Below are 27,995 nucleotides of genomic sequence, written 5' to 3'. Positions count from 1 at the left end.
TAAGCCACAGGGTGTGGCCAAAAATTAAAAATAAATAAACACATTATAAATCAATGATCAGATCAGATCAGTCGCTCAGTCATGTCCAACTCTTTGAGACCCCATGAATCGCAGCACACCAGGCCTCCCTGTCCATCACCAACTCCCGGAGTTCACTCAGACTCACGTCCATCGAGTCAGTGATGCCATCCAGCCATCTCATCCTCGGTCGTCCCCTTTTCCTCTTGCCCCCAATCCCTCCCAGCATCAATTATACTTCAATAAGAAAATATTTTTTTAAATTCAGCAATTGGGCTGAAGAGCAGAACATAGTCAACTGAAAATCTGACTTTGAGCCGTAAGTGTTATTTCCTTAGGACTCTGCAAGAGAACACAGAGAAGGAATGTATAAAAGAAAAGTTAGAAGATATTGAAGATAGTTTAATTTCTCCTGGAACTTCTGGATTGAATACAGACTTTTTTGAAGGAGAAAACAGAAAGAAGAGATGTAAGAAATACAAGGAATCTCCCTGCACTGAAGACAGATCTGAGTATTAGTTATAAAGGGTCCAAGGAGTGCTGGGGCAGATGAGTTTTAAGTCACCCTCTAAAGAAGGGAAGAAAATTCCAAAAGCATTCAAAGAGACTTTTTTTTTTTAATTTTGATTACTTAAAAGGACATTAAAAGAAAAAAGGAAGTGAGAACCTGATTCCCCTAGAGTTGTGGGTTTGAAAGCTAGTAAAACAAGCCTGTGACTTAAACACCATAAACGTCATAGTTCACTGAAATAGATGCAAAGGTTTGTTCTCAGCAGGGAACATCAGGCTACAGCTGTCCTGGGATTCCAGGTCTTCTGGATTTCTCCCAGGATGAGGTGAGGGTATTCAGCCTGCCCAGGGACAGATCTCACCAGGACTCAGGAAGCTCCAAGTGGAAGGTCAACAATCTTCTTTTATTCCTAACCACATCAACCTGAAGCTCCAGTATAATTACCTCATACGGTTGCAAAACTGCCTTGCATGAGCCATGTCACTCTGATTGTGTAATGACAATCCACCTACCATTTCTTGCTACACCATCCATACCAACTTTCTACATTCTTAAGGTTATTGAATGTGCAAGGCATCATTCATGCAAGGTTGTACTGCAACTAAATCGGTGGGAATGGCAATCACAAGGTTAGGGGTTGGGGGTGGGGTACGATATTGAAACTCACAGGCCTATCCAGGGACTACCAGACCATCAGGTCTCTTATTAACACCCCGGGACACTAGAAGACAATGAAGCAACATCTCCAAAGCACTAATGGAAAGAAATTTTAAGACCTATCATTTTACCCAATGAAATTACTCAAGTATAAAGGTGAAAAGAAAGACGCTCTTTGAAGTGCAAGGGTTCAAAAAAATTCAACACCTTTAAACCTTTGCTAAAGGAATTACTCAGGGAAGTACTTTGAAAATGAAAAATAAACCAAGAAAGCAAATGACACAAAAAGTAGCATGAAAAGATTTAAATTTGTAGACGTCAAAAGAGTCATTTGGTATTACGGGTGTAATATCAAACGGTATTACTGCCTGGTGGCTCAGTGGTAAAGAATCTATCTGCGAATGCAGGAGACATGGGTTTGATTCCTGTGTCAGGAAGATCCCCAGGTGAAGGAAATGGCAACCCACGCCAGTATTCTTGCCTGGGAAAACCCATGGACAGAGAAGCCTGGCAGGCTATAGTCCATGGGGTTGCAAAAGAGTTGGACGTGACTTAGTGACTAAACAACAACATTATGGGTAAAAGCGTCAGACAACTGGCAAGAAATTATTCCTAAGAAATTAGTTTTTTAAAAAGTAACCCAGGGATTCTAAAATTAAGCATTTGCTTTGGAAAATAGTCTGGCAGTTCCTCATATAGTTAAACACAGTTATCATACGAGCCAGCAAATTCTACTCCTAGGAAGACATTCAAGAGAAACAAAAATATATGTCTACACAAAAACTTGTACATGTATGTTCTTAGCAGCATTCAGTTCAGTTCACTTCAGTTGCTCAGTCATGTCTGACTCTTTGCAACCCCATGAATCACAGCACACCAGGCCTCCCTGTCCATCACCAACTCCTAGAGCTTGCTCAAACTCATGTCCATCAAGTCGGTGATGCCATCCAGATATCTCATCCTCTGTCGTTTCCTTCTCCTCCTGCCCCCAATCCCTCCCAGCATCAAGGTCTTTTCTAGTGAATCAACTCTTCGCATGAGGTGGCCAAAGTAATGGAGTTTCAGCTTCAACATCAGTCCTTCCAATGAACACCCAGGACTGATCTCCTTTAGGATGGACTGGTTGGATCTCCTTGCAGTCCAAGGGACTCTCAAGAGTCTTCAACACCACAGTTCAAAAGCATCCATTCTTCAGCGCTCAGCTTTCTTCACAGTCCAACTCTCACATCCATACATGACCACTGGAAAAACCATAGCCTTGACTAGACGGACCTTTGTTGACAAAGTAATGTCTCTGCTTTTGAATATGCGACCTAGGTTGGTCATAACTTTCCTTCCAAGGAGTAGGCGTCTTTTAATTTCATGGCTGCGATCACCATCTGCAGTGATTTTGCAGCCCCCAAAAATAAAGTCTGACACTGTTTCCACTGTTTCCCCATCTATTTCCCATGAAGTGATGGGACCAGATGCCATGATCTTCGTTTTCTGAATGTTGAGCTTTAAGCCAACTTTTTCACTCTCCACTTTCACTTTCATCAAGAGGCTTTTGAGTTCCTCTTCACTTTCTGCCATAAGGGTGGTGTCATCTGCATATCTGAGGTTATTGATATTTCTCCTGGCAATCTTGATTCCAGCTTGTGCTTCTTCCAGCCCAGCGTCTCTCATGATGTACTCTGCAGAGAAGTTAAAGAAGCAGGGTGACAGTATATAGCCTTGACGTACTCCTTTTCCTATTAGGAACCAGTCTGTTGTTCCATGTCCAATTCTAACTGTTGCTTCCTGACCTGCATATAGGTTTCTCAAGAGGCAAGTCAGTTGGTCTGGTATTCCCACCTCTTGAAGAATTTTTCACAGTTTATTGTGATCCACACAGTCAAAGGCTTTGGCATAGTCAATAAAGCAGAAATAGATGTTTTTCTGGAACTCTCTTCCTTTTTCCATGATCCAGCAGATGTTGGCAATTTGATCTCTGGTTCCTCTGCCTTTTCTAAAACCAGCTTGAACATCTGGAAGTTCACGGTTCATGTACTGCTGAAGCCTGGCTTGGAGAATTTTGAGCATTACTTTACTAGCGTGTGAGATGAGTGCAATTGTGCGGTCGTTTGAGCATTCTTTGGCATTGCCTTTCTTTGGGACTGGAATGAAAACTGACCTTTTCCAGTCCTGTGGCCACTGCTGAGTTTTCCAAATCTGCTGGCATATTGAGTGCAGCACTTTCACAGCATCATCTTTCAGGATTTGGAATAGCTCAACTGGAATTCCATCACCTCTACTAGCTTTGTTCGTAGTGATGCTTCCTAAGGCCCACTTGACTTCCCATTCCAGGATGTCTGGCTCTAGGTGAGTGATCACACCATCGTGATTATCTGGGTCGTGAAGCTCTTTTTTGTACAGTTCTTCTCTGTATTCTTGGCACCTCTTCTTAGTATCTTCTGCTTCTGTTAGGTCCCTACCATTTCTGTCCTTTAGCGAGCCCATCTTTGCATGCAATGTTCCCTTGGTGTCTCTCATTTTCTTGCAGCGTTACCAATAGCTAAAAGGTGGAAAACAACCCAAATGTCTATGAACTCATGAATGGATGGATAAAAGGAAGCCACACAATGAAACAATATTTGGCAAAAAAAGAAAAGAAGTACTCGCTCATGCTTTAACATGGATGAATCTTGAAAATGTTAGCTTAAGTGGAAGAAGTTAGGCGCAAAAGATCACGTATTATGGGATTCCATTTATATGAGATGTCCAAAACAGGCAAATCTGATAGACACAGAATGTAGAATTAGTGATAGCATAGGAAGAGGTTGTGGAGAAATGGAGAATGACTCCTAATAGTATGGAGTTTCTTTCTGGGATGATGAAAATATTCCAAAATTGATTATGATGATGGTTGCACAACCCTGTAAATATTCCCAAAGCCACTGAGTTGCACACTTCAGGTGGGTGAATTGTATGGTATGTGAATTATATCTCAAAAAATGTTATTTAAGAAAAACATAAAAAACTGTCTAACACAAAGAGCATGATAAGGAAAAGCTTAGTGTTATATTTTGAATGGAATTATGTGGTTACACATGTTAATTCTCTGGGGAGTTAGCAAAATATATATATGTGAAGTGAAGTAGCACAGTCGTGTCCAACTCTTTGCAACCCCATGGACTGCAGTCTAGCAGGCTCCTCCATCCATGGGATTTTCCAGGAAAGAGTACTGGAGTGGGGTGCCATCGCCTTCTCTGTACTTATATATATATAAGTACTTTGGGTAAAATTTAGAAGATAGCTCCAAACAAAATAGAAATGGAATTTATAACTTACAATCACTAGAGAAAAAAATAAGGAAAACTAAGAATTCTAAATAAGTTATCACAATAAATATAAATGTGTTAAAAATTTCCATATTGAAACACGAATTCTCAGACTGGGTATAGAACTAAAATCTAGTTACATGGTCAACATGGAAGACTTAACAAGATGACAGAGAAAGGAAAATATTAAAGGTACAGTTTCCTTTCAGAAGATGAAAATGTTCCAGAACTAGATAAAAGTGATCGAATGTATTATACTAAATGTAATTCATTTGTTCATTTTAAATAGCTACTTTTATAGACATACCTCATTCCATTACACTTTCCTTTCATGTGCTTCAAAAATACTGTTTTTCACAATTGAAGGTTTGTGGCGACCCTGTATCAAACAAGTCTTATTGACTTTTTCAAATAGCACTTGCTCACTTTGGGTCTCTGTCACATTTGTTAATTCTCACAATATTTCACACCTTTTCATTACTACTACATTTGTTATGGTGATCCATGATCAGTGATCTCCAATGATATGATCATAACTGTTTTGAGGTGCCACAAACCTTGCCCATAAAAGATGGTGAACCTCACTGACTGCTGACGATCCAGAACATTATATGAACTTAGCTGATAACGCAGCGGCAGGGTGTGAGAGGACGGACACAAACCCTGAAAGAAGTTCTACTGTGGGTCAGGTGCTGTCAAAGAACACAGCACGCCACAGAGAGACGGTTCATGAAAAGAGAGTCAGCGAATGCAGCAAACTTCATTCTTGCGTTATTTTAAGGAACTGCCAAAGCCACCCCAACCTTCGGCAGCTACCACCCTGCTTAGTCAGCAGCCATCAACATCCACCAGCAAAAAGATTATGGCTCGCTAAAGACTTGGGGACGGTTAGCATTTTTTACCAATAAAGCATTTTTAATTAAGGTATGTACATTGTTTTTTAAATGTATTGAATTAAATACTTATCAGCCTACAGTATAATGTAAGCAATTTATATGCACTTGGAAACCAAAAAATTTATTTGACTAGCTTTATTTTGGTACTGCTTTATTACACTGGTCTGGAACCACAGTATCTCTGAAGTATGCCTATATGTGATGTGAATCTCACTTCAATTAAAAATAAAGGGACAAGAACATATCAGATAAATGCTAGCCAAAAAAAGCTGGGGTGACATTAGTAAAGTCAGACAAAAGAGAACACAGCAAAGTGATCTAGAAGGCTGGTCTTATATTAACACAAACAGAAAACCCTCAGATATGACACCAACAAATCAAACCCAAGAGTCAAAAAAGAAAATTTTAAAATCCAATAATTTCTTTAAAAAATACACTATAATTAAATAGAGATTATATCACAAGTACAAGAACGACTCAACGTTAGATTTTCTAATGCAATTCATTCCATTAACAAATAGAAGGAAAAAAAAAACCTATATGCTGACCTAACAAAAGGCACCCTCCCAACCAAATATTAGCTCCCAAATTCAACAATCATTCCTGATTAAACGACGTACAGAGTTAAACCTCCCTTTCTTAATTCAATAAAGAATATCTACCAGAATCCACAGTAAAACCTGTATTATAATTAAAGCATTGGAAACACTGCAGTTAAAGTTATGCGTCAGCCAAAGATATCCATTTTGTCTCAATCATTCCTAACCTATGCAATAATGAAAAACAGTATAAATATAAAAAGAAGAAAACCACCCGTGTTCAGATATTACTGTAACTTATAAAATAATAATAGAACTATAATAATTAGGACAATAATAATTAGAACTAATTATTCAAATAAAATGGCTACATATAAAACAAGATAATCAGTAGCTTTTTTTCAAATTATAAACAGTTACAAATCGCCAAATTCATTTTTTTATAAATCCTATTTATCAAATATAATAAGAAGTACATAGATACATCTGGCAAAAACTTAGGACTTCAAGAGCATAAAATGACCTTAAATAAATAGATACAATATTCTTAAATAAGATTCAATATCATAAGGATATCTCTTCAAATTAATTTATAAATTCAATGCAGTCTCAATCAAAATCAGAGTGGAATGTAAAGAACAATGATTTTAAAAATCACCTCCAAGTGTAAGTGTAAGTATACAAAAGCACAGCAAGAAAGAGAGAAACTGGTATGATTTATAGCAAGGAGATCCAACCAGTCCATCCTAAAGGAAATCAGTCCTGAATATTCATTGGAAGGACTGATGCTGAAGCTGAATCTCCAATACTTTGGCCAGCTGATGGAAAGAACTGACTCATCTGAAAAGACCCTGATGCTGGGAATGATTGGGGGCAGGAGGAGAAGAGGAGAACAGAGGATGAGATGTTTGGATGGCATCACTGACTCAATGGACATGAGTTTGAGTAAGCTCCGGGAGTTGGTGATGGACAGGGAAGCCTGGCGTGCTGCAGTCCATGGGGTTACAGAGTCAGACACGACTGAGCAACTGAACTGAACTGATCCTACTGAATATTTAAACGCATGTAAAGTTACAGTCAATTTAGAATTGACTCAGAATCAATGGGGTTGCACAGAGTCGGACACGACTGATGTGACTTAGCAGCAGCAGCACAATCAAGAAATAGTTACACATATATGGGAATATGATTAATGGTGAGACAACTAGCTACCCATTTGGGGGGGGTGGAAATTACATTCTTTTAAATTTATTTTTAATTGGGGGATAATTGCTTTACAATGTTGTGGTGGTCTCTGCCATACAACAATGGGAACCAGCCATAGTATACACGTGTCCCCTCCCTCGTGAACCACCCTCCCAGCCCTCACCCCCTCCCACCTGACTAGAGTCCCAGCTTGAGCTCCCTGTGCTATACAGCAGTCTCCCACTAGCTATGAATTTTACCCATTGTAACGTATATATGTCAGTCGTACTCTCTCAGTCCATCCCACCCTCTACTTCCCCTGCTGGGTCCGGAAGTCTGTTCTCTATTCCTGCCCTGTAAATAGGTTCATCGGTACCATATTTCTAGATTCCATCCATTTTTCTAGATTCCATACATATGCATTCATATATGATATTTGTTTTTCCCTTTCTGATTTACTTCACTCTGGCAGGGGAGATACCATGATCATGAAATTACATTCTTATCCACACAGAAAGAACTTATGCCTTTAGATGACATTTTTTTTTAATTGTTTATTTATATTTGGTTGCACCACATGCCTTGCAGGGTCTGTTCCTTGACCAGGGATTGAGCTCAGGCTCTGGCAGTGAAAGTGCCGAGTCCTAACCACTGGACAGCCAGGGAACTCCTGCTGGTAAATATTTTTAACATTTAAAAGAATGGTATTTTCTCCAAATATCTGTATAATCCTGGGTCTAAGGAAGCCATGTTTAAGCAAAGTAAACCCAAGAAGGCTGAATAAAGGTAAGATCTAGATTTCATGCAAATTAGAAACTTATTTTGATGAAAATGGCATGAATGATACTAACAACAAGTGACGCGAGAAAGTTGATACTTATACAGGAAACCTACAAATCAACACAAAAGCAACATGGAAAAACATCAAGGTATCACTAAGTGAAAACGAAGCTGCAGAATATGTATACTACACTCATTCACGTGTGTGTATATATGCACACGCACAGAAAAAGGTCTGTGAACACTAAGTAGATGGGGGTAGATGCTGGATACGGTGAAGGAGGTAAGTTATCAGAGACACTGAGTTTTCACTCTATATACAAATGACTTGAAGTTTTTTACAATGAACACACTGCTAAGTTTCTTTAATTACATTAATGCATAAATACATTCTCATCACAAAAAAATTAAAACCATATAAAAAATAAGGAGTTAAAAAGCAAACCTCCCTATTCAACTACATCCCACAATCCAATCTTATTTCCCTCCTTGGAGGTAAATTTTCATAAATGTCTTCCTTCACTCCCTGGTGGCTCAGACAGTAAAGAATCTCCCTGCAACACAGGAGACATGGGTTCGATCCCTGAGTTGGGAAGGTCCCATGGAGGAGGGCATGGCAACCCACTCCAGTATTCCTGCCTGGAGAATCCCATGGATGGAGGAGCCTGGCGGGCTACAGTCCATGGGGTCACGAAGAGTCGGACATGACTGAGCAACTAACGCTTTCACTTTTTCAATCCCTTTTATATCTTTAAAACATTTTTAAAGAAAGAAAGGGCCCTTTTTTTTTTTAATGAGTAGAAGGGGAAAAACAGGCATTTACTGAAAGAAGAAATAAATGGCCAATGAGCATATTTTAAATGTTAAATTTTGATCATCACAGAAATACAGATTTTAAAAAATCTCTTTTTTCACATGTCCAAGGCTCCCCTGAATATTAGCTAATGCTCTGACTGGTGGGTGTCTATGCCAAATCAGGTTTTTTTAGAGTATCTCCCACTCCAAGAAAATTGGAAAATGTTAAAAGTTTAAGTATTTGAAGAAACAAACCCACTGAAACACCACTAGAACACAAACACACAAACCCACTGAAACAGAACTACAGGGAATGCCAGTGGGTATAAACCTTTCTGTACAACTGGGCAGTAATACCAAAGCCTTAAAAACACATAGAGCAACCCCACTCCAACACAAAACTATTAGAACTAATAAATGAAATCAGCAAAATTGTAGAATATAAGGTTAAGGATACAGAGCTCAACTGGATTTCTATGATGTAGCAATAAACAATCTGAAAATGAAATTAAAATAATTCCATGTTCAATAGCATCAAAAAGAATAAAACACTTAGGAATAAATTTAACAAAAGAAATATATGATATGTACATTGAAGACTACAAAACATTGTTAAAGAAATCAGAGGAGTTGTAAATAAACAGAAAGGTATCCCATGTCCATGAATCAGAAAACAGTTTTCAAACAGCAATATCCCCTAAATTGATCTACAGATTCAGCACAACCCATACTGAAACTCTAGCACCCCTTTTTGCAGAAATTGGCAAGATGATACTAAAATTCAAGGAAATGCAAGGGACCCAGAATAGGCAAAACAACTTTCAAAAAATAACAAACTTGCAAACTCACAGTCTGATTTCAAAACTTTCTACAAAGCTACAGTTAGTGTGGTACTGGCACAAGGATAGATATTTAGATCAACAAAACAACTGATGATGCAGAAATAAATCCTTACATTTATGGCCATATGATGTTCAACAGTGGGTGCCAACACAATTCAGTGGGGAAAAAAATTATCTTTTCAACATATAGTGCTAGGACCATTAGATATCCACACGGAAATGAACAAAATTACCCTCCTTCCTCAAAAAATTAACTCAAAATTAGCCACAGACCTAAATGTAAGACATAAAACTACACAACTTTTGACTTTACCAGCAGTCCAGTGGTTAAGATTCTGTGCTTCCACTGCAGGGGGCACGGGTTCGATCCCTGGTCAGGGAAGTTGCGCATGCCATGCAATGCAGCACCACCCCCCTAAAAAAAAAAACCTATAAAACTTTCAGTAAAAGACAGACAAGCAAATCTTTGTGACCCTGCATTAGGCAAAGTCTTCTTAGATATGACATCAAAAATACAAACAACAAGAGAAAAAAAATACACAGACTGTACTTTGTCAAATTAGGAAACCCTTGTTCTTTAAAGGAAACCATCACATAAAGTGAAAAGACAACACCCAGCATGGAAGAAAAATATTTGCAAATCATGTATCTGATATATGATAAGGAACCTGTATCCAGAATATGAAAAGCATGCTTACAAGTCCACAATAAGAGAAATTAGTTTTTTAAATGGCAAAGGATTTTTTGGTTGTTCACATTATCTTTATTGGGCTGCCGTTGACATTACTTTTCAACTTTTCAGGGCCTGGTTGTTCCTTTTAAATGGCCAAGGATTTGAACTGACACTTCTCCAAAGAAGCTAGACAAATGACATAAAGAGATGCTCAACATCAATAGTCATCATGGAAATACAAACTAAAACCACAATGAGATATCACTTCATACCTCGTCAGGATGACTAGAAAAGGCAGAAAACAAATCTCGGGGAGGATGTGGAGAAATCGGAACACTCATGTTGGTGCTGGGATTATAAGTTAGGGTCACCATTTTGGAAAGAGTCTAGCAGTACCCTGACAAATCCCTCCTCTCCTACGTAAACGCCCAAGAGAAGTGAAAACTAAGTCCACACAAAACCTGTGCACGAAGGTTCACAGCAGTGTGTTCGTAGCAATCAAAATGTGGAAACAGCTCAACTGTTCTCAGTTGATGAATGGATAAACAATACATATATATGTATAATACAATGAAATATTATTTGGCAATAAAAGGAATGAAGTCCTGAGACATGTTAGAGCATGGATAACCCTTGGAAACATTATGTTAAGTGAAAGAAGCCAGACAGCAAGGGCCACACACTATAGGATCCATCTACAAGAAATAACCAGGACAGACAAATCCAGGGGGCAAAGAACAGATTAGCTGCTACCAAGGGCTGAGGCCAGGGGAGACCAGGGAGTGACTGCTAACAGATATAAGGTTTCTTTCTGTGGTGACAAAAATGTCCTAAAATCAGACAATGATGAAAGCTGTACAACTCTGTGAATATCCTAAAACATTTCTGAATTGTACACCTTTAAAAGGTCAACTTTTCATGTATATTTTTACTTTTCTTATTTTTTTGTTTTTTATTTAATTTTTTCTTGAAGTATAGTGGATTTGAAATGTTTCAGGGGTACAGCAAAGGACATGCATATCCTACATGACAATGGTCTTTGACTTACTTCATCTCGACATCTATCCATGTTGCTGCTAATGGCATTATTTCGTTACTTTTTACGACTGAGTAATATTCCATTGTATGTGTGTATCACGTCTTCTGTATCCATGAGTCTGTCAGTGGACACTGCGGCAGCTTCCATTCCTTGACTGCTGTAAAGAATGCTGCAGTGAACGCTGGAGTGCGTGTGTCTTTTCTCCCAATATACACCCACGAGTGGGATGGCTGGATCAGACAACAGCTGTATTTTTAGTTTTTAAGGAAAAATCATCCATCTGTTATCGCTAATATCTCAATAAAGCTGTATCTTAAACCTGGATATGCCCAAACTCATAGAACAGTACACTAAAAAGGGTAAATTTTACTGTAGACATCAATAAAATTTTACTTCAAGGAAGATTCATATGCCCTGTTGCTCAATTCCAAGTACACATCCATAGAAAACCTCAAAAGAGTATCCAGAAAGAGGGGGCTTAAGGACTGTTTGTTACAACCTTGTTACAGGAAAGAAAGAAACCTAAATTGAACAGTGGGAGCCTGGACATTTATGGAATACTAGGTGGCCCAGAGAAGGCGATGGCACCCCACTCCAGTACTCTTGCCTGGAATATCCCATGGACGGAGGGGCCTGGTGGGCTGCAGTCCATGGGGTCGCTAAGAGTCGGGCACAACTGAGCGACTTCACTTTCACTTTTCACTTTCATGCATTGGAGAAGGAAATGGCAACCCACTCCAGTGTTCTTGCCTGGAGAATCCCAGGAACAGGGGAGCCTGGTGGGCTGCCGTCTATGGGGTCGCAGAGTCGAACACGACTGAAGCGACTTAGCAGCAGCAGCAGCAGGTAGCCATTGGGATTCCCCAGTGGCTCAGAGGTAAAAAATCCACCTGCGATGCAGGAGCCACAGGAGACTCGGGTTCAATCCCTAAGTTGGGAAGAGCCCCTGGAGAAGGAAATGGCAACCCCCTCCAGTATCCTTTCGTGGAGAATCCCATAGACAGAGGAGCCTGGTAGGCCACAGTTCATAGGGTTGCAAAGAGTCAGATATAACTGAAGCAACTTAGCATGCACGCATGCAGACAGCCATTAAGAATGACTGAAGAACTTCAATAATTTTTTTTAAAGCCAGGAACAGAAGAAAAAATGTTTTTAAAAATTGGAAAAAAACAAAACAAAACACAATGCCTAAAGAAATGAACGCTGATGAGGAAAAGTAATTTATCAGGTCTCCCCAGGAAACTGGCACATTCAGATTGGGTAATCTGAGCAGAGTGTAATAAAGGTCTTATTTAGAAGGTAGGGTGCAGGAAAACCACAAGCCATAACGCAGGGCCTGGCAATAGGAAGTGGCTGGGAGTGACCAGATAACAGAGCCAGGGAAAACAGCCCAGGGCCGAGGGCTGCCAGAGCCCGCCTTGCACAGAGGGACACAGCTAGGCTGCTGAGCCCGGCAGGCAGGAGTCCCAAGAACGAGCGCCCTGAACCTGCTCCTCTCCCACCTACTGCATCCTACAGGTGCCAGGAGGACCCTGGAATCCAGTGTGGCATCAGAGGGGACCCTGGAGACGGCCGGGTCCGTGCAAGTCACTACAGGGTGGAGAGCCGGGTGGAGGGTGCCTCTGAGTGATGAATGGAAGACATTCAGCACAGATGGTCATAGCAGGAAGCAAGGAGTAGTTCATAAGTGACCACATTTTTTAAAAAACTGCAGATAAGTAACACACAACCACTTAAGAAACCCTGGAATGGTTTACTCCAGCGGGTAAACAGAGGTTCGCCCAGAGTTTCTCAACAGTGGGGCTGTAGGCAGCTGGTGAAGCAACTCTTCATGGCTGGGGACTGTCCCAAGCGCTTCAGGACATCAGACTCCCTGGACCCCAGGGCATTGAACACCAGGAGAACAGGCACGACAATAACCAAAAATTTCTGAAAAGCCTCCCCACGCCCAAACATGGGTCAATATTGACACGCCTGACAGGAACCACTGTGGGGAACACGGTTCAAGGGGTTTTTTTTCATACTTGCATTTTTCTCATTTTTCTACCAAGATTAGGAACCTGTGTTCATCCTTCTTCAAAAAGAAATCAACAGGATAGACTAACTTAACTCCTCCCGGCCTCACCGCACCACATGTGGGATCTAGTTCCCCCACCGGGGATTGAACCCTCGTCCCCTGCATTGCGAACTTGAAGCCTTAACCACTGGATTGCCAGGCAAGTCCCAGGACAAATTAATTTAGATGCCGGTTCTCAGGAAACCCTATCTGTCCTCCCCCAACTAAGTTTGCTCATGACAGTAAGTAAACGAAAGGCGATCTGACATTATTACCTGCATGACATAACTCATTTTGAAGTCGCCAACAACAGGAAGGCTGCAGTTTAACTCAGCTTCTGACAAACCACTTGTATTCTTCCAATCCTCATAACTGTTATGAGATCACAACATCCTACAAGTCACAGGTCAAGTCCTGGATTGCTTCTAGCTCGTTATAAAACTTGAAGAGGAAGGAAACCACTACAATTTGGTTGCCATGCCATGTTACACCGGCACCGTCTAGGGTGTTTTAGCAGGTCAACTCTGTGAGAAAGCCAGGCCAAGGGATCCTGACAACAGATTTGGGGAAACACTGTGTTTTACTCTCTATTATTTCCCCCAGGCTCAAGCAGGAAGTCAGGTTCTTAGTAATTCTTTGTCTCAGTATTTTGCTTTTTCAAGGCGGAAAGTAACATTCTTCTAGGGGCAGGTCTAACTTAATCTGAGGGCTGGAACAGCAAAAGTTTGAAACCTGCCCTGCCTCCACCCTCAAATAAAGAATTCATGGCTCCATTTTCCTTACGGTTCAACAAACCATCCACTGCAAGCTACATTCTGACTCAGATGTTAAAATATAAACAAAAATTAAAATATTTATAAAATATAAACAGTATACTGAATCAATAAAATGTAGTATATACTATTTAGGGTGATCCTTAACATTTTCAAGAGTTCTATGGAATCCTCTGGCGATCCAGCGGTTAGGACCTCGTGCTCTCACTGCTGGGGCCCTGGGTTCAGTCCCTGGTCAGGGAACTAAGATCCCACAAGCCACGTGGCATGGCCAAAATAAATGAAAAAGAAAATTTTAAGAATCTCTTTGGAGTAGGAAATAGCAACCCACTCCAGTATTCCTGTCTAGAGAATCCCATGGACAGAAGAGCCTGGCTGGCTACAGTCCATGGGGTCACAAAGAGTCGGACATGACTGAACTAACGAGCACGTACGTATGGACAGTAAATTCATGAACTGTTCTTCCGATGAATGAAGACACCCTCTCCCATTCCACATTCCCAACATCTATTTAGATAAAAGTAATGTATAAAACTGCACAAGTGGAAGAAACTCTGCAATCATCAATTGACTCGCTTGAAATATCATAAGTAATGGAATTTTTAAAATAATTAGCTATTGACATTTGTTTTATAGATAATAGCATATTATGATAAAAGAAAGTATCTAAGCATTCTGTAGCTGTTTTCTCAAAGGACCATCCAAGAACACTTTGCAATAGTATCTAGTGAGCTTGTTAAAAATGCTGATTTCTTTCTCACTGTAGCAAACTTGCTGTAACAGGATTTCTGTAGCCAGCACTCTAGAATATGCATTTTAGTACAGTGCTCACTGTGATTTTTATGCTCATTAAATCTTTAAAGTCACTGTGCTAGAGGCTAAGATGGCGTAAAAGAAATTCTAGTTAAAACAGCATTTCAGTGGAGGTTTCTTAAATTTCTACAGCAATTTCCACTACAATGGATAAAGCAGGCTTAGAGAATGTTACTTACTTTCTCCGGCCATTCTAAACATTTGACATAGGCAATTTGGAGCATGCCTAGAAGAAGAATAAGTAACTTGGCTCAAAATTGGTGATCAATATATATTTGTTGAATAAATGAATATAACATAAACAGGGAAAAAAAAAAAAAAAACAACCTTTTAGGGGACTTTCTGGTGGTCCAGTGGTTAAGAATCCGCCTTGCAGAGCAGGGGGTGTGGATTTGATCCCTGACCAAGGAACTAAGATCCCATATGCTGTGGGGCAATTAAGCCCACGTGCCACAACGAGAGAGTTTGTGCACCACAATGACAGAGTCCATGTGCTGCAACTAAGACCCAGTGCAGCCAAATAAATTTAAAAAAATTTTTAATCTCTTTAAATGTCCATGAGTTTTCCTGATTGAGAGAACAGGTTCTTGGTATTACAGAAGAACACACTCATGTGAAGGCACACCGCTGTGATGTCACAGCTCTCTGGGAAGAAAACAGATTCTACAGGTTTCCAGAAAGGGGGTGGGGGATCAAGAATTGGAATCTTTTAAAAAGAATCAGAAGAGCTAGAAGATAACAGAGGAACACTTTGAAAATTCCGAAGGAAAAAATTTCCAATCTACCATTCTTCACTTAGTCAAACTATTAATTATGTGTAACAGTGGAATGAAGACATTTTAAAAGATGCGCCTCTCAATTTACACATGCGTCCTTTTTTAGGAGACGCATGTGTGCGTCAGAGGGTGTGTGTTTCCCCCCAGACAGAGGAGGACACTGGTCCTGGGAGGCAGAGGATCAACCTAGGAGAAGGGGGAAGGGGCTTTCAACAGGCACATGCAGGAGACCCCAGGCCATCAGCTGTGTCCAGGTGAGAAGGCCAGGTGAGAGCGGATCAGACGCTCCCAGAGAGGGCTGGTCAAGAAAACGACCCTGATGGAATACCTGCTGTCTCTCAGTTTCCTGAGTGAAGACTCAAACAGTAAAGTCAGTGACTAAGTATCTAGAGAACTCAGAAATGGAAAATTACAATCTCCAGGAACAACAAGAAATTGGACAGCAAAGGAAAAGCACCCACAGACCGCTCAGCGGCTCCTCTTGAACAGTTTATGATATCCTAAGGTCAGCACCGGTTATCGATCTAATCCAAAGACATAAAGGTGTATGTATAATGCGGGTGGGGAAGGGGTGGCCCAAGAGGGTAAAGCCTCATTTGTCAGAGTACAAAGCCAAGGATAACACCATTGGTGGGGGAAGGGTCTAAGAGATGGGAATGTGGGTACCTCTGGTACGGCAATGGTGGGGGAGGGTTAGATGTCTACCGGTAGGCCAGTGACTCTAAAACCTGTGCATATAGAGATCTGCCAAAATAAAAACTCTCGTAGTCATTCAGGATAATTTTTCTCACATGTTTTTCCATCAGTTTCAAAAAACGTATTGAAATCGAAACGTCTACGTGCCAACACATCAGCAGTGGTTATTTCTAGTAACATAATTGTGGGCCATTTACATTTTTTCTTTTACTTTCCTATTTTCAGAGAAAGCATGGAACACGGAGTCTGTTGATCATAAATCAGAAAACAAGAGGTGTTTTACTTTACACCTGGTCCGCATCCACACCAGGGTAGAAGGCCCACCTCTGTCACTGTAGCTGCCACTAGCTCTGCTGGAGCAGAGGAGCCTGCCAACTCCTTCATCCACACAGCAAATATTTGTTGAATTCCTATAAGCCAGGCCCTGCAAGGTGATTCCAATACCCGAGGCTTTCTATTGGATCTCCCCAGCCTCAGTGCCAGCAGGGGGAACGAAATGGGGGATGGGCTAAGCCAACACTTCAAACTCTCTATGCACTGGAACCAACGGGGATGTATTCAGTTGGTCTGGGGTGTGCTCTGAGTCTCTGGAAAAGTGGATGAGCAGGTTTCTCAGGGGATCTGGGGTCCTCAGCACTTTGGTACCATCACGGCCCCAAGCTCACATAAGCTAGATTTCAACCCCACAAAGGTTTAAGTGAAAGTATGAGGGATATGGGGCTTCCCCAGGTGGCATAGTGGTAAAGAATTCCGCCTGCCATTGGAAAAAGCCATGGTCCCTGCCCTTTTGTATGACACCCTTTTTGAAACACACCGGCCTGGAAATAAAAAACAAACAAACAAAAAAAGAACTCGCCTGGGAATGCAAGAGATGTGGGTTCAATCCCTGGGTTGGGAAGATCCCCTGGAGTAAGAAACGGCACCCCACTCCAGTATTCTTGCCTGGGAAATCCCGTTGACAGAGGAGCCTGGTGGGCTGCAGTCCATGGGGCCGCAAAGAGTCAGATACAACTGAACACGCCACAAGTAAACTGTGTGAGATATGGCAGAAGGAAGGGATGCCCCTTAACAGTTACAAGCAGGGCCCTGGAGACAGGCAGGCCTAGGTTTGAATCCCACCTCCACCCCCAGGTGGGACCTACTTCCTCTCTCTAAACCTCAGTTTCTTCACAAGTAAAATGGGATCATAATCAAAGTTCCCTTCACAGGATGGGCTTCCCAGGTGGCTCAGATGGTAAAGGGGCTGCAGTCCAGAGGGTCGCAGAGAGTCGGAGACGACTGAGCGACTTCACTTTCTTTCACTTTTCACAGGATAGGAGTGTTGTGCGGGACATGTGGGCAGGAAGGTGTCTAAAGGGCTTGATGAGACCCTGGCACCTGGTGAAGACAGTACACAGTAGCCTCCGTTAGCTGTTAACAAGCCCGGGACCTTTCTCAGCCAGGAGGAAACCTAAAGGGGGGATAACTGGATCTCTCAGCGTCCACGTTCTCCTCTAGAGAGGAGAAGGCTGGTTCATGTGCCCCCTCCCCAGGAACGGTCTGAGTCTTAAACCAGGATGTGCAAAGCACCAGACAAGAACCCCCTTGATCCTCAAACAGCACCAGACAGGAGACCCTCGGAATTTTTCCGTAAACCCTTCCTGATTCACCTCAGTTTTACTTCCAAGGAGATAATTAGGAAAAAGAAGTCTTCTCCCCAGATCTTCGAGAAGCTTTGCTTTTGGGGAAAAGGCCATCCACGTGGATATCAGGTGAGGGAGGCACCAGGTATCTCTGACACTCATGAACACAAACTCAATGTTCACCAAGCATCCCGCTCCGGGCACACGCCACGACCGCAGAGAGGGCCCAGCAGGTCGGGTTTCTCCCCAACATCCCGAAGCTCATGACCCTCTCCCCTAGAAGAGCCCAAGGTGAGAAGGGGCCCTCTTCTGAGAGGGGTCTCGGAGTTTGGCACCTTGGGATGAAGGCGAGGCTCAGCCTAAAGCGTTCCTCCGAAGCCGTCGGAAGGATGTGAACAAGCTCCCGGGCGAGGAGCACCGCGCGGGGTCCACCTGCGCCCCCGGCCCCGCCCGCCCGCCCGCCCGCCCCGAGGCACTCACGATCTCCGCCACGATGAGGAGCCCAGGCAGGGTGCGGAGGAACTCGCGGTCGTAGGAGAAGCTGCTGCTGGTGGTGGAGAAGTTCTCGGCGAAAGAGCTGGCGGTGGTGGTGACCGTCTGCGAGCGGGCGCGCTGCGGCTCCTCCATCGTCGCGCCCGGGCGGGCAGCGCCGGCCCCGCCTCGGAGACCCCCGGCGCGTCCAGGCGGGCCGCGCGGCTCAGAGCCCGGGGACACCGGCCAGTGGGGGGGAGGGGAGCGCGGCGGCGGAGGGACGGGGCGCGCGGGGGGCGCCTGCCGGGCCCGTGTGGCCGCGGCGCGAGTCTGGAGAGCGCGCGGCGCCCCCCTCTCCTCGGCGAGCGCGGGCTCTCGGGCTGCGCGAGGGCGCCGCGGCAGGAGACCCGGCGAGGGGGAAGCCGCCGGCGGCCGAGGGAGGCGGCGGAGGCCCGGCGGAGGAGGGGGCGTGGAGAGGGGCGGGCACGCGGTGGGCGGGGAGGGACCGCCCCGCGGAGGCGCCGCCGGCAGGCGGTCGCTTCACCTGTTGCTCGGCCGGGAGGGTGCGGGGGCGCGGGGTCTGCGGAGGGAGGCCTGGGGTCGCGGCCGCCGGCTGCTCGGCTCAGCCAGGCGCCGCCTCCCGGGGGCGAGTCGCCGCTGACCTGTCTCTTTCCACCTGGCGGCGGCCGGCCCGCGGCTCGGGGGCCGCCGGGAAGAGCCAGGCCTCCGGGCCGCGTGGCTAAGGGAATGGAGGGGTGGGCGGGGCGATCGCTCCAGGTGGCGAAAGAGTGGCTGGAGTTACGACCTGGCCGGACCTTAGACCCGAACGAGATCGATGTGTGGCTGCCGGGACGGTCCGGCCGGAGCTTCTTCTCCTGCCGCCGCGGCGGCCGCCGCAGCCGGGCGGGATTTCCTGCCCCTCCTGCCGGGAACAATTTGAGGAACCAGCTTCATCGCCGGGCTTGGAAGGCGAGACGCTTCCAGGCGCTCTCAGAGGCTCGATCGCGCGGATGCATGGAGACCGCGCCTGGCCCGTAGATGGGAACGGGGAAATCTTTGGGGGGGGGGGGGGGGGTGTCCCTGGTCACGATGAATCAGTGTCCCATCGCCCTCGGGAGGAAATGTTGGGGGGAGAGCTAGAAAACTGTGTGGGTCGTGCAAAGTGTGCTTTCCTGGGGTGCGGGAGGGGATGAGGGAGCCCCACGCATGCAGGCAAACGTGTCAGGCTGACCCGAATTTCAACACTTGCATTTCTCAGCCGTGTGACCAGGAGCAAGGGGCCCCACGTCTCTGGACCTCAGTGGACCGTCTGTAAAATGCCTAGGTGGACACCTTGCCAACAAGAACATCTTCCTGGCACACTCTCCTTCTGTCTGGTGAAAGAATGGCAAGAAATATTCTACTTTATTCAGACACGCCCCAGAGGAAAGGAAATAATCCTTGCTCACAAATAGAGGGTTGCTCTCAGATCACAGCGAAAGCATTCCATTCCCTCTTAATCTGTTCCCAAACACCTTTGGGAAAAAGTCTGAAGGGACATTTTTTCCCACCATGTCCTGTGAGCTGAGAAGAAAGCAAAAATGATCGATACACTCAAGTAAAACAAGGAATTCGTTTCTTTTAGGTCTAGGGCCTACGCAGGAGGACCTCAGGAAGTAAAAGACTTCAAAAGCATTACTGGGCTGCCCTGGTGGTCCAGCGTTTAAGAATCCACCTGCCAATGCAAAGGATACCAGTTCGATCCCAGGTGAGCGAAGAGCCCACACGCCATAGAGCAACTGAGCCTATGCTCCACAACTGCTGAGCCCACACCCTGCAACAAGAGAAGCCAATACACTGAGAAGCCTGGGCAATGAGAGGCCCTCCCACCACAACTAAAAGTATCCCCCGCTTTCTGCAACTGGAGAAAGCCTAGTGCAGCGACGAAGACCCACCACAGTCAAAAAATTAAATAAATCGGTTTTGTTTTTTTTTTTAATAGGCAAAAGCTGCTAATAGATATTTCACTTCTAGGAAGATACACGGATGGCAAATAAGTGGCTCCCTAGCTTCCCTGTGGTCGCTGTGGTGACAAGGGTGTGTGAACATGTTTGTTTGTTTGTTAAAAAAAAAAAAAAAAAAGTATTGCAAAGATGATGATATTTAGAGCAATTCCATCTCTGAGCATTTGCTGAGCATCTCTGGCTGGTGGGTAAATATAACAAAAAATATAGCCCTTTCCCCTTGAGCAGTGGTTCTCAAAGTGTGGTGCCTAGACCAACAGCATCAGTATCACCCAGGAGGTCTCAGAAAGGGAAGTTCTCAAGCCCTACCCTAGATTCACTGAATCAGAAACTCTGAGGGTAAGGACCAGGAGGCTGTGTTTGTACTAGCCTTCCAGCAGACTCTGATATGCACTGAAGTTTGAGAGCTAGTGGATTAGAGAAACCCATCTTGCAGCTGCAGAAATAAAAGATACACATGGAATGGCTTGAGAAGTAGTTTGTGGCATCATGCAGGACATTATCAAAGGCAGGAAGGGAGGAAGGAAGTCAAGACAGCTCTATTTCTGTATTACAAAGGACAAGCCCATCTCAGAAAACCTCTGAGCCCAAATGGACTTCAAAACTCAGACCTTTAATTTAGGAAGGTAAAAGGTACATATGCCATACACTATATAACACCTTTGGTGTGGTGGAATGGCCCTTGAATCAAGTATACTCCTTTGGGGCAACGAAAACACATGAATGAAATAAGCGTGTGTTTGGCTTTTCTACTGCCATGTGATAAATGCTTCCAAACATTAGTGGCTTAAAATAACAACCATCTTGCTCATGAATCTATGGGTCAGGAATTTGGGTGGGACTTGGCGGCAGATTCTTTGGCTCCTCATGCTTACTGGAGTCATTCACTCAGCTGATTTCAATGGGGGCAGGGCAGGCCTGGAAAGTCTGAAAAGCCTTCATTCACATTCTCTTCACTTCCTTTCTGGCACTTCAGTGCTCCACTACCTGGCCCCTCTCTCTCTCCCTCCATGAAGCTTGGGCTTCCTCACAGTATGGTGGGTTCAGAGTAGATGGACTTCTACACAGAAGTTGGCATCCAGAGGGGAAAAAATGAGCAGAAGTTGCAGATCTCTTACGGTCCAGCCTTGAAAATCACAGAGCCTCATTTCTGCCTCATTCTGTTGGTCAAAGCCAGTAACCAGGGCAGCCTGATTCAGACAGCAGGGAAACAGACACCACCTCCAGATGAGAGGAGCAGAAAACGATTGTGACCATGTTTTCGTCCATGAAGTGGAACAAATAAAGACAATGACTAACTTCCTCCCAGGTTAAGTTGGATGTTTCTCCAGATACATTTTCTGCCAGCTTGAGAGGAAACTTTTGGGTTTCAGCGTCTTAGATTTCAGAATTACAAAAAAATTACATTGGTTGTTGACAAATGTCCTCTTCTTCCCAACTGCTGCCTAAACCCATGTGCTCATCTTCTGCCTGCAAGCCTCCCAGTGGGATGCCTATTCCTCCAATGATGTATTTTTTCAATCCACCCTTCATTTTGCTGCAAGAAGTATTATTCCGAAACGCCAGGCTCGGAGCGGGGCTAACGTCTCTGTGCACAGTGTAAAAGCCACCAGGAGGGGGTACACCCCACACTTCCAGCCCCTTCCCAACTGCTCTAGGACGCTTCCCATTCCAACCTCAAATATATTTCCACATGTCTCTGTAGGTATGACCGCTTTATACCCATAACCAGCTCTTCTCCGCCTAGAAAGCCGCCTACTTCATCCACAGCTCCAATCTGCACCCTTCAGGCCCATTTCAAAAGTCACCTTTCTGTGATTTCCTCCAGAGTTTCATAAAGCTTGCTCTTGTTTTCTTTCCTTTACAATTCATTAATTTTATGCACCCCTCCTTACCTCTTCTTGAGGGACTTGAATTACCCTTTTTTATCTCCCTCCCTGCCAGAGGAAGTGTTGAATGAATGCAGAAACCCAAACTTTATTCTTTCTTTGGCTCTGTCGGGTCTTTGTTGCAGCATGTAAGGTCTTTCATTGTGGCACACAGACTCTAGTTGGGGAGTACAGACTCAATAGTTGGGGTGCCAAGCTTTACTTGCTCTGAGTCATGTGGGATCTTAGTTTTCTGACCAGGGATCGAACCCGTGTCCCCTGAATTTCAAGGTGGGTTCATAACCACTAGACCACCAAGGACCTCCCCTAAACTGTACTCTTAAACCCAGAAAAGTATCACAGCAAGAAAAGGTAGGCCCTGCCCTCCTGTGAAAGACTTCATGCAGAACAGAGCTTTGAGCTGAGACTTGTGGGAGGTATATAATTTTTTAAACTGGAGAGAAGGTGGACAGGTAAGTATGACATCACCCCAGCCTATAGGAGCAGGCCAGGTGACACCACAAGTCCCCATGAGTAGGCCAGGTACAGATACAGAGAATCTAAGGAGATCTGTTTGCGTGGAAGAAAGGACTTGTGTGGGGTGTGTTGAGGGTTTATACAGAGTCAAATTATGGTTTCCACTAGGTCATAATACCCAACAAGCAAGCTATGAGACATAGCACTGCCAAGAGTCTGCGGAGCCCAGGCCACTCCACAGAGATGCAGGGCTCATTAATAATCCAGTGAAAAGGTGGGCACCTTGTGATTTCCACCCGCTATGTAAAAGAGGATCAAGGGACATTTTCATTTATAAAGAATTTTTTAGAGATACGCTTAACGCATGTTTCTCTTCATTATTATTCTAGTTTAAAACTAATTATGGCTGTTTCAGGCAATCATCATCAATGGATATTAGAATTAGTGGATGAAAGTATGATGAGAATGAAAAGAATATTTGCATCATCTCAGAGTATGTCCCCAGAAGATACAGTTTTCCCTTTGAATACTTATGAATTTATAAGTAACTTTACAGGGGAGGAGACCTGTGAGACACCACCAGACATCAAAATCACTGTCACCGACAGCATTGTAACTCCTGATGTGAGGCATCGAGAAAGAGATAATGTCACTTCCATGGGCTTCTTATCAGAATGAATAACCCAGCTTCAATCACGAGGAAGAAACAGATAGACCAAACTCAAGGGACATTTTACTAAGTATCAAGGTCAGGAAAGACAAACACTGAGAAATTGTTCCACACTTGAGAGCCAAGTGCAAAGTGAAATTGCTAGAGGACTCTGAAAAAAACTTCAGTATGATGGCGGGGGAAATCTGAATAAAATTCTGTACATTAGATAGATAACTGCATTGTATCCATGTTAATTCCACGATTCACATCTTATGTAAAATGTTAACATTTGTGGGGTTTGGATGATACTTTACAGGAAATCTTTTTTTTTTTTTTGCAACTTTTTGGTTAGCTTGAAATTACTTCCCAAAGTTAAGAAAATCAAAATAGTGATTTATGGTTGATCACAAATAGAGTTCTCCAATTCCAACTGTAGTTCAGATCCTTCCAGCACAATTGACTAGGTGATTTATCCACCCCAGAACTTCCTGTTTCCCATCCGCTTATTATTAAGGTCTTGTAGGGAAACCAGGAGCTTGGCTGAGAAGTGAGGATGTTCTTTCCACTCAGCCCTGAAAGCTATCAGTCAGTCTGGTCTATTCCTCAATTTGAAAACAGGCAGACACTGGGCCCAGATCCATTCACCAGTGTCTGGGTGTAGATAGGGTCTGTTTGAGTTGCAAGATACTCTATCGATTTGACCAGAGGCCTTAAATCCTCTGGGGTTTAGGCAGATACGGTCAAACAAGTAGATGCATCAGTCGGGTTTGTTTCAGAATGGCTTCTTGAATTATGGTCTTCTAACCAGATACCCTGGGGCTTAAATATTAACTTTGTAGACAGTTCTTCCCTCACACAAAGGAGTCAGTTCACTCCCTTTTCTCTTGAAGTACATGCTATCCTGGGTCACACTGTATTTTGGTGCTTTAAACACAGGGACCAGAAATGTTTCATTTTGTTCTTAACATAAAGCCACATTTGGGAATCTGAGAATGTAATGAAATCAGTCCAACACACAAACTCAGTTGTGGGGGATGTAACAGAGTGGTGGGGACTGTGGTGAACAGGAGCAGGAATGCTTTAGGGGAGCCAGCTGGGTTTCGGCTCCACCTGACTGCTACCTTGCAAAACTTTGGGCCTACTATGGCTAGAAATCCCAGTATTTTATTTTATTTTACTTTTTTCACACCATGCAGCTTTCAGGAGCTCAGTCCCAAAACTTGGGGCCTAGTGTTGCTAGAAATCCCAGTTTTTATTTATTTGGATTTACTGTTGGGCTGCAACTCTTGGCTTGTGGGAACTCAGTTCCCTGACCAGGGATTGAACCGTGGGTCATGGCAGTGAAAGCCTGTAATCCTAAGCACTGGGACACCAGGGAGCTCCTGATTTTAAAAGTACCCCAATTTTTAAATACTGGTAACTAACATTCATCATTTTAAAAAGACTGTATGTGCCACCTGTGCAGGCTGAACAGTGTATCCGAAACTCCATCAGTTGGCTTCATCTAATTGAGACAAAGGGAGCAGGCCCTTCTTCTCCCCCTCCCTCCCTCTGGGAGGCCCTCTAGAAACCTGAGGTGGGAGTGTGCACTCTGAGCCAGGAGGGGACATGAAGGACCTACTGAGGAGAGAGATGCGTGCCTACTAGGATTTTCTGGGCCCAAGGAAGGTTAAGATTGGGAAAAATATAGGGGGGTTAAGAATCAGCTGATTGGGTGATATGATTTGAGAGAACAGCATTGAAACATGTATATTACCATATGTGAAATAGATCACCAGTCCAAGTTCAATGCATAAAACAGGGCACTCAAAGCCAGATGGGATGGGGAGGGAGGCAGGATGGGGGACACATGTACACCTGTGGCTGAGTCATGTCAGTGTATGGCAAAAACCACCACAATATTGTAAAGCAATTAGCCTTCAATTAAAATTAAAAAAAAAAAGAATCAGCTGATTTAGGGAATTCCCTGGCGGAAGCTCGGATTCTGAGCTTCCACCCAGGGGGCATCAGTTTTATTCCTGGCCAGGGGAACTAAGATCCCACACATGGTGTGGTTAAAAAAAAAAAAAAATCAGCTGATTTAGAAGTAGGTATTAATATTTGGAAGGTGTAAAAATAATAATAAGTAGTAACTAATTTATTATCGGTCTCTTTTGGGTCAAGCACTGCCTTAACTTGAATTCTACTAGATTTTTTAAAAACCTTCTTGGGAATTCCCTGGTGGTCCAATGGTTAAGACTCAGTGCTTTCACTATAGAGGGCCTGGGTTAGATCCCTGGTCAGGGAACTAAGATTCCACAAGCTGCGCTGTACTAAAATGAAACTAAAATAACATTAAAAATAAAAATTAGAAATCTTCTTATGGGTCTTGATCTCAATGAAAGAGATGGATCTCCCAGAGTTCTTGGCTGCAGCCACTGATTTAAGAAACACTGATCTAATATCCACAAGGTCCATGCACGATTGGGCTACACAGCTCGGTACGACTGTCCCTTCCTTTATTGACTATGATATCAGGAGCGGGGAGAGAGCAGTGAGTGAGTGATGGGGGGATCTCTGCCAGGCCCGGGGAGGGCCCACGTCAGCCTGCACGGGGAAAGGTGGCATGGTCAGCCTGAGGACCAGGGTTCTTTTCTTCCAGAAGCAGACATTTAAGTGTTTTCAAGGGCCGTTATTCAAAGTTAGCTAAGCAAAGAATCAGGGACTAGAAGAGGAAATTCCAGAGGAAGGACACAATTCCCCTTCAGGAAGCACTGGATCTGTTTGTGTGCTGAGAGATGTGCCGAGAGGGGGTTTCAGCCCTCCTGACTGTCCAGGGTGAAAAACAACCGGCCCTCCCCGCCCGCCTCCATCTGCTCCATAAACAGTGATCACACTGTGCTTGGCAGAGGGGGAGATAGGGAGAAATTCCATCAGTGACACTGATAAAGCTCATGATCGTGCCGGACCCTGAGAGGTACAGGGGTGTGCCTGGGTGCATAATGCGTAGATCATCTTCTTAGAGAACTGAACAAAGTCAAGGTCAGGTATTTGAGACTTTCTTGGTCTGTAGGTTTTTTACTTTCTCTGCAATTACTTTACAAGCCAGTAGAAAATTAAATGGGCGATACATGTAACATCCCTACCAAACCAAAGATCAAGAAGAGGACTGGGAGGTGGGGGGTGTGTACCAGGTCACTCCCCCCAGAAGGGCGGGTTAGTTGACCACCCACCACCGCCGCCGCCCGCCCCCCCCCCCCCGAGACCCCCGCCCCACACACCAGGTCTGAGAGTGGAAAATGACTGAGGTTTCTAGAAGGAAGGGCAAATTGTCCTGCAATATCTTGCAGGGACCCATTTATCACATTCAAACAAAACAGACAACATTGCTCACAAATGAATGGAAACCCTTGAATGTGTCTGAGAATGACGCCCACGTGGCTGGGTGCTGGATTTAGAGAGGAGATCTGCTGAGTTTGCAGGAGCCACCCTAGAAAGTTCCAAAAGTGATGGAAAATCAGAACAAGTGGCAGCTAGAATACCCTGTGCTTGTGAACAGTGCCTCGTGGAGGCTCTGTGGGCTAAATCTATAGGCTTTTGTAGGACTGAAAAAAAAAGTTATAGGCTCTTACAACAATTTGAAACAGAGGTGAATCAGGTTCCTGTTGCCAACACCTTTCAATGAATAAAAGGTAATTAATGCTAATGAATAGTGTTAATTAGGCGCCCACATACAAATTCCTCTGCCCCAGTTACTGGATGAGCAAAGACCTGTCCCCACATAGCTGACTACACCTAAGAAGCTCCAGGAATCTTCCCAAATGAGATCAGAAGCACACCCCAAAACTGGACAGCAGAGATGAAAAAGCAGGATAATTATATCCATCATGGTTCTCTCCAGAAGGCTCTCTGAGAGGAGCGTATTAAGCAAGCGATTTAGGGAGTGGGTGTTTGCTTACCAAGTACATTTGCTTCAGAAAGAATTAATTGGCGGGTTTGTTTCTAGATGGTTAACTATTTGACTAAAGAGAGAGGATGGAGCTGAGAAATTTAAGGGTGGCTAGGATCTTTAGCCATAGAGTCCAAGAAGCACTAATGAAACACCCCATTTGAGTGCTCTTGGCTAGAGAATCCCAGGGATAGAGGAGCCTGGTGGGCTACAGTCCACAGGGCCGCAAAGAGTTGGACACGAGTGAAGCAACTTAGCAGGCAGGCAGGCATGCAAAATGAAAAGCATGCATTTGTACAAAAAGATACACTGAAATGCATTCTTGAAGAGTTGCTGGCAAATAAAAGGTAGAAGGCATTATGCGGCTCTAGAAATTCTACTGACTGTAAATAATAGGGTTTCCCGGTGGCTCAGATGGTAAAGAATCTCCCTGCAATGTGGGAGACCTGGGTTTGATCCCCGAGTCAGGAAGATCCCCTGGAGAAGGAACTGGCAACCCACTCCAGTATTCTTGCCTGGAGAATTCCATGGACAGAGGAACCTAGCAGGCTGCAGTTCATGGGGTCGCAAAGAGTCAGACATTACTGAAGCGACTTAGCACGCAGCCCGTTAATAATGCCAAGAAT

The 27,995-nt window shown here is 44.0% G+C and overlaps 1 protein-coding gene across 2 annotated transcripts in view; it reads right to left on the bottom strand.

Moving 5' to 3' along the window:
* Nucleotides 1-18,899, bottom strand: part of CMTM8 (CKLF like MARVEL transmembrane domain containing 8) — a 102,517-nt gene extending 83,618 nt beyond the window's left edge. Inside the window, exon 1 of one of the 2 annotated variants that reach the window (XR_011563200.1) lies at nucleotides 18,451-18,899. Coding sequence is in view for 1 of the 2 variants with exons in the window: in XM_070777309.1 (XP_070633410.1) it covers nucleotides 18,451-18,597 (147 nt within the window). In the remaining variant the exon portion in view is untranslated. The remainder of the gene's footprint in view (nucleotides 1-18,450) is intronic. The other variant, XM_070777309.1, reaches the window with a different exon arrangement.
* Nucleotides 18,900-27,995: the final 9,096 nt, after the last annotated feature.

Source organism: Bos indicus, chromosome 22 (genome assembly GCF_029378745.1).
Source record: "Bos indicus isolate NIAB-ARS_2022 breed Sahiwal x Tharparkar chromosome 22, NIAB-ARS_B.indTharparkar_mat_pri_1.0, whole genome shotgun sequence".
Classification (NCBI taxonomy): domain Eukaryota; kingdom Metazoa; phylum Chordata; class Mammalia; order Artiodactyla; family Bovidae; genus Bos; species Bos indicus.
This window is presented reverse-complemented; position numbering and strand designations above follow the sequence as displayed.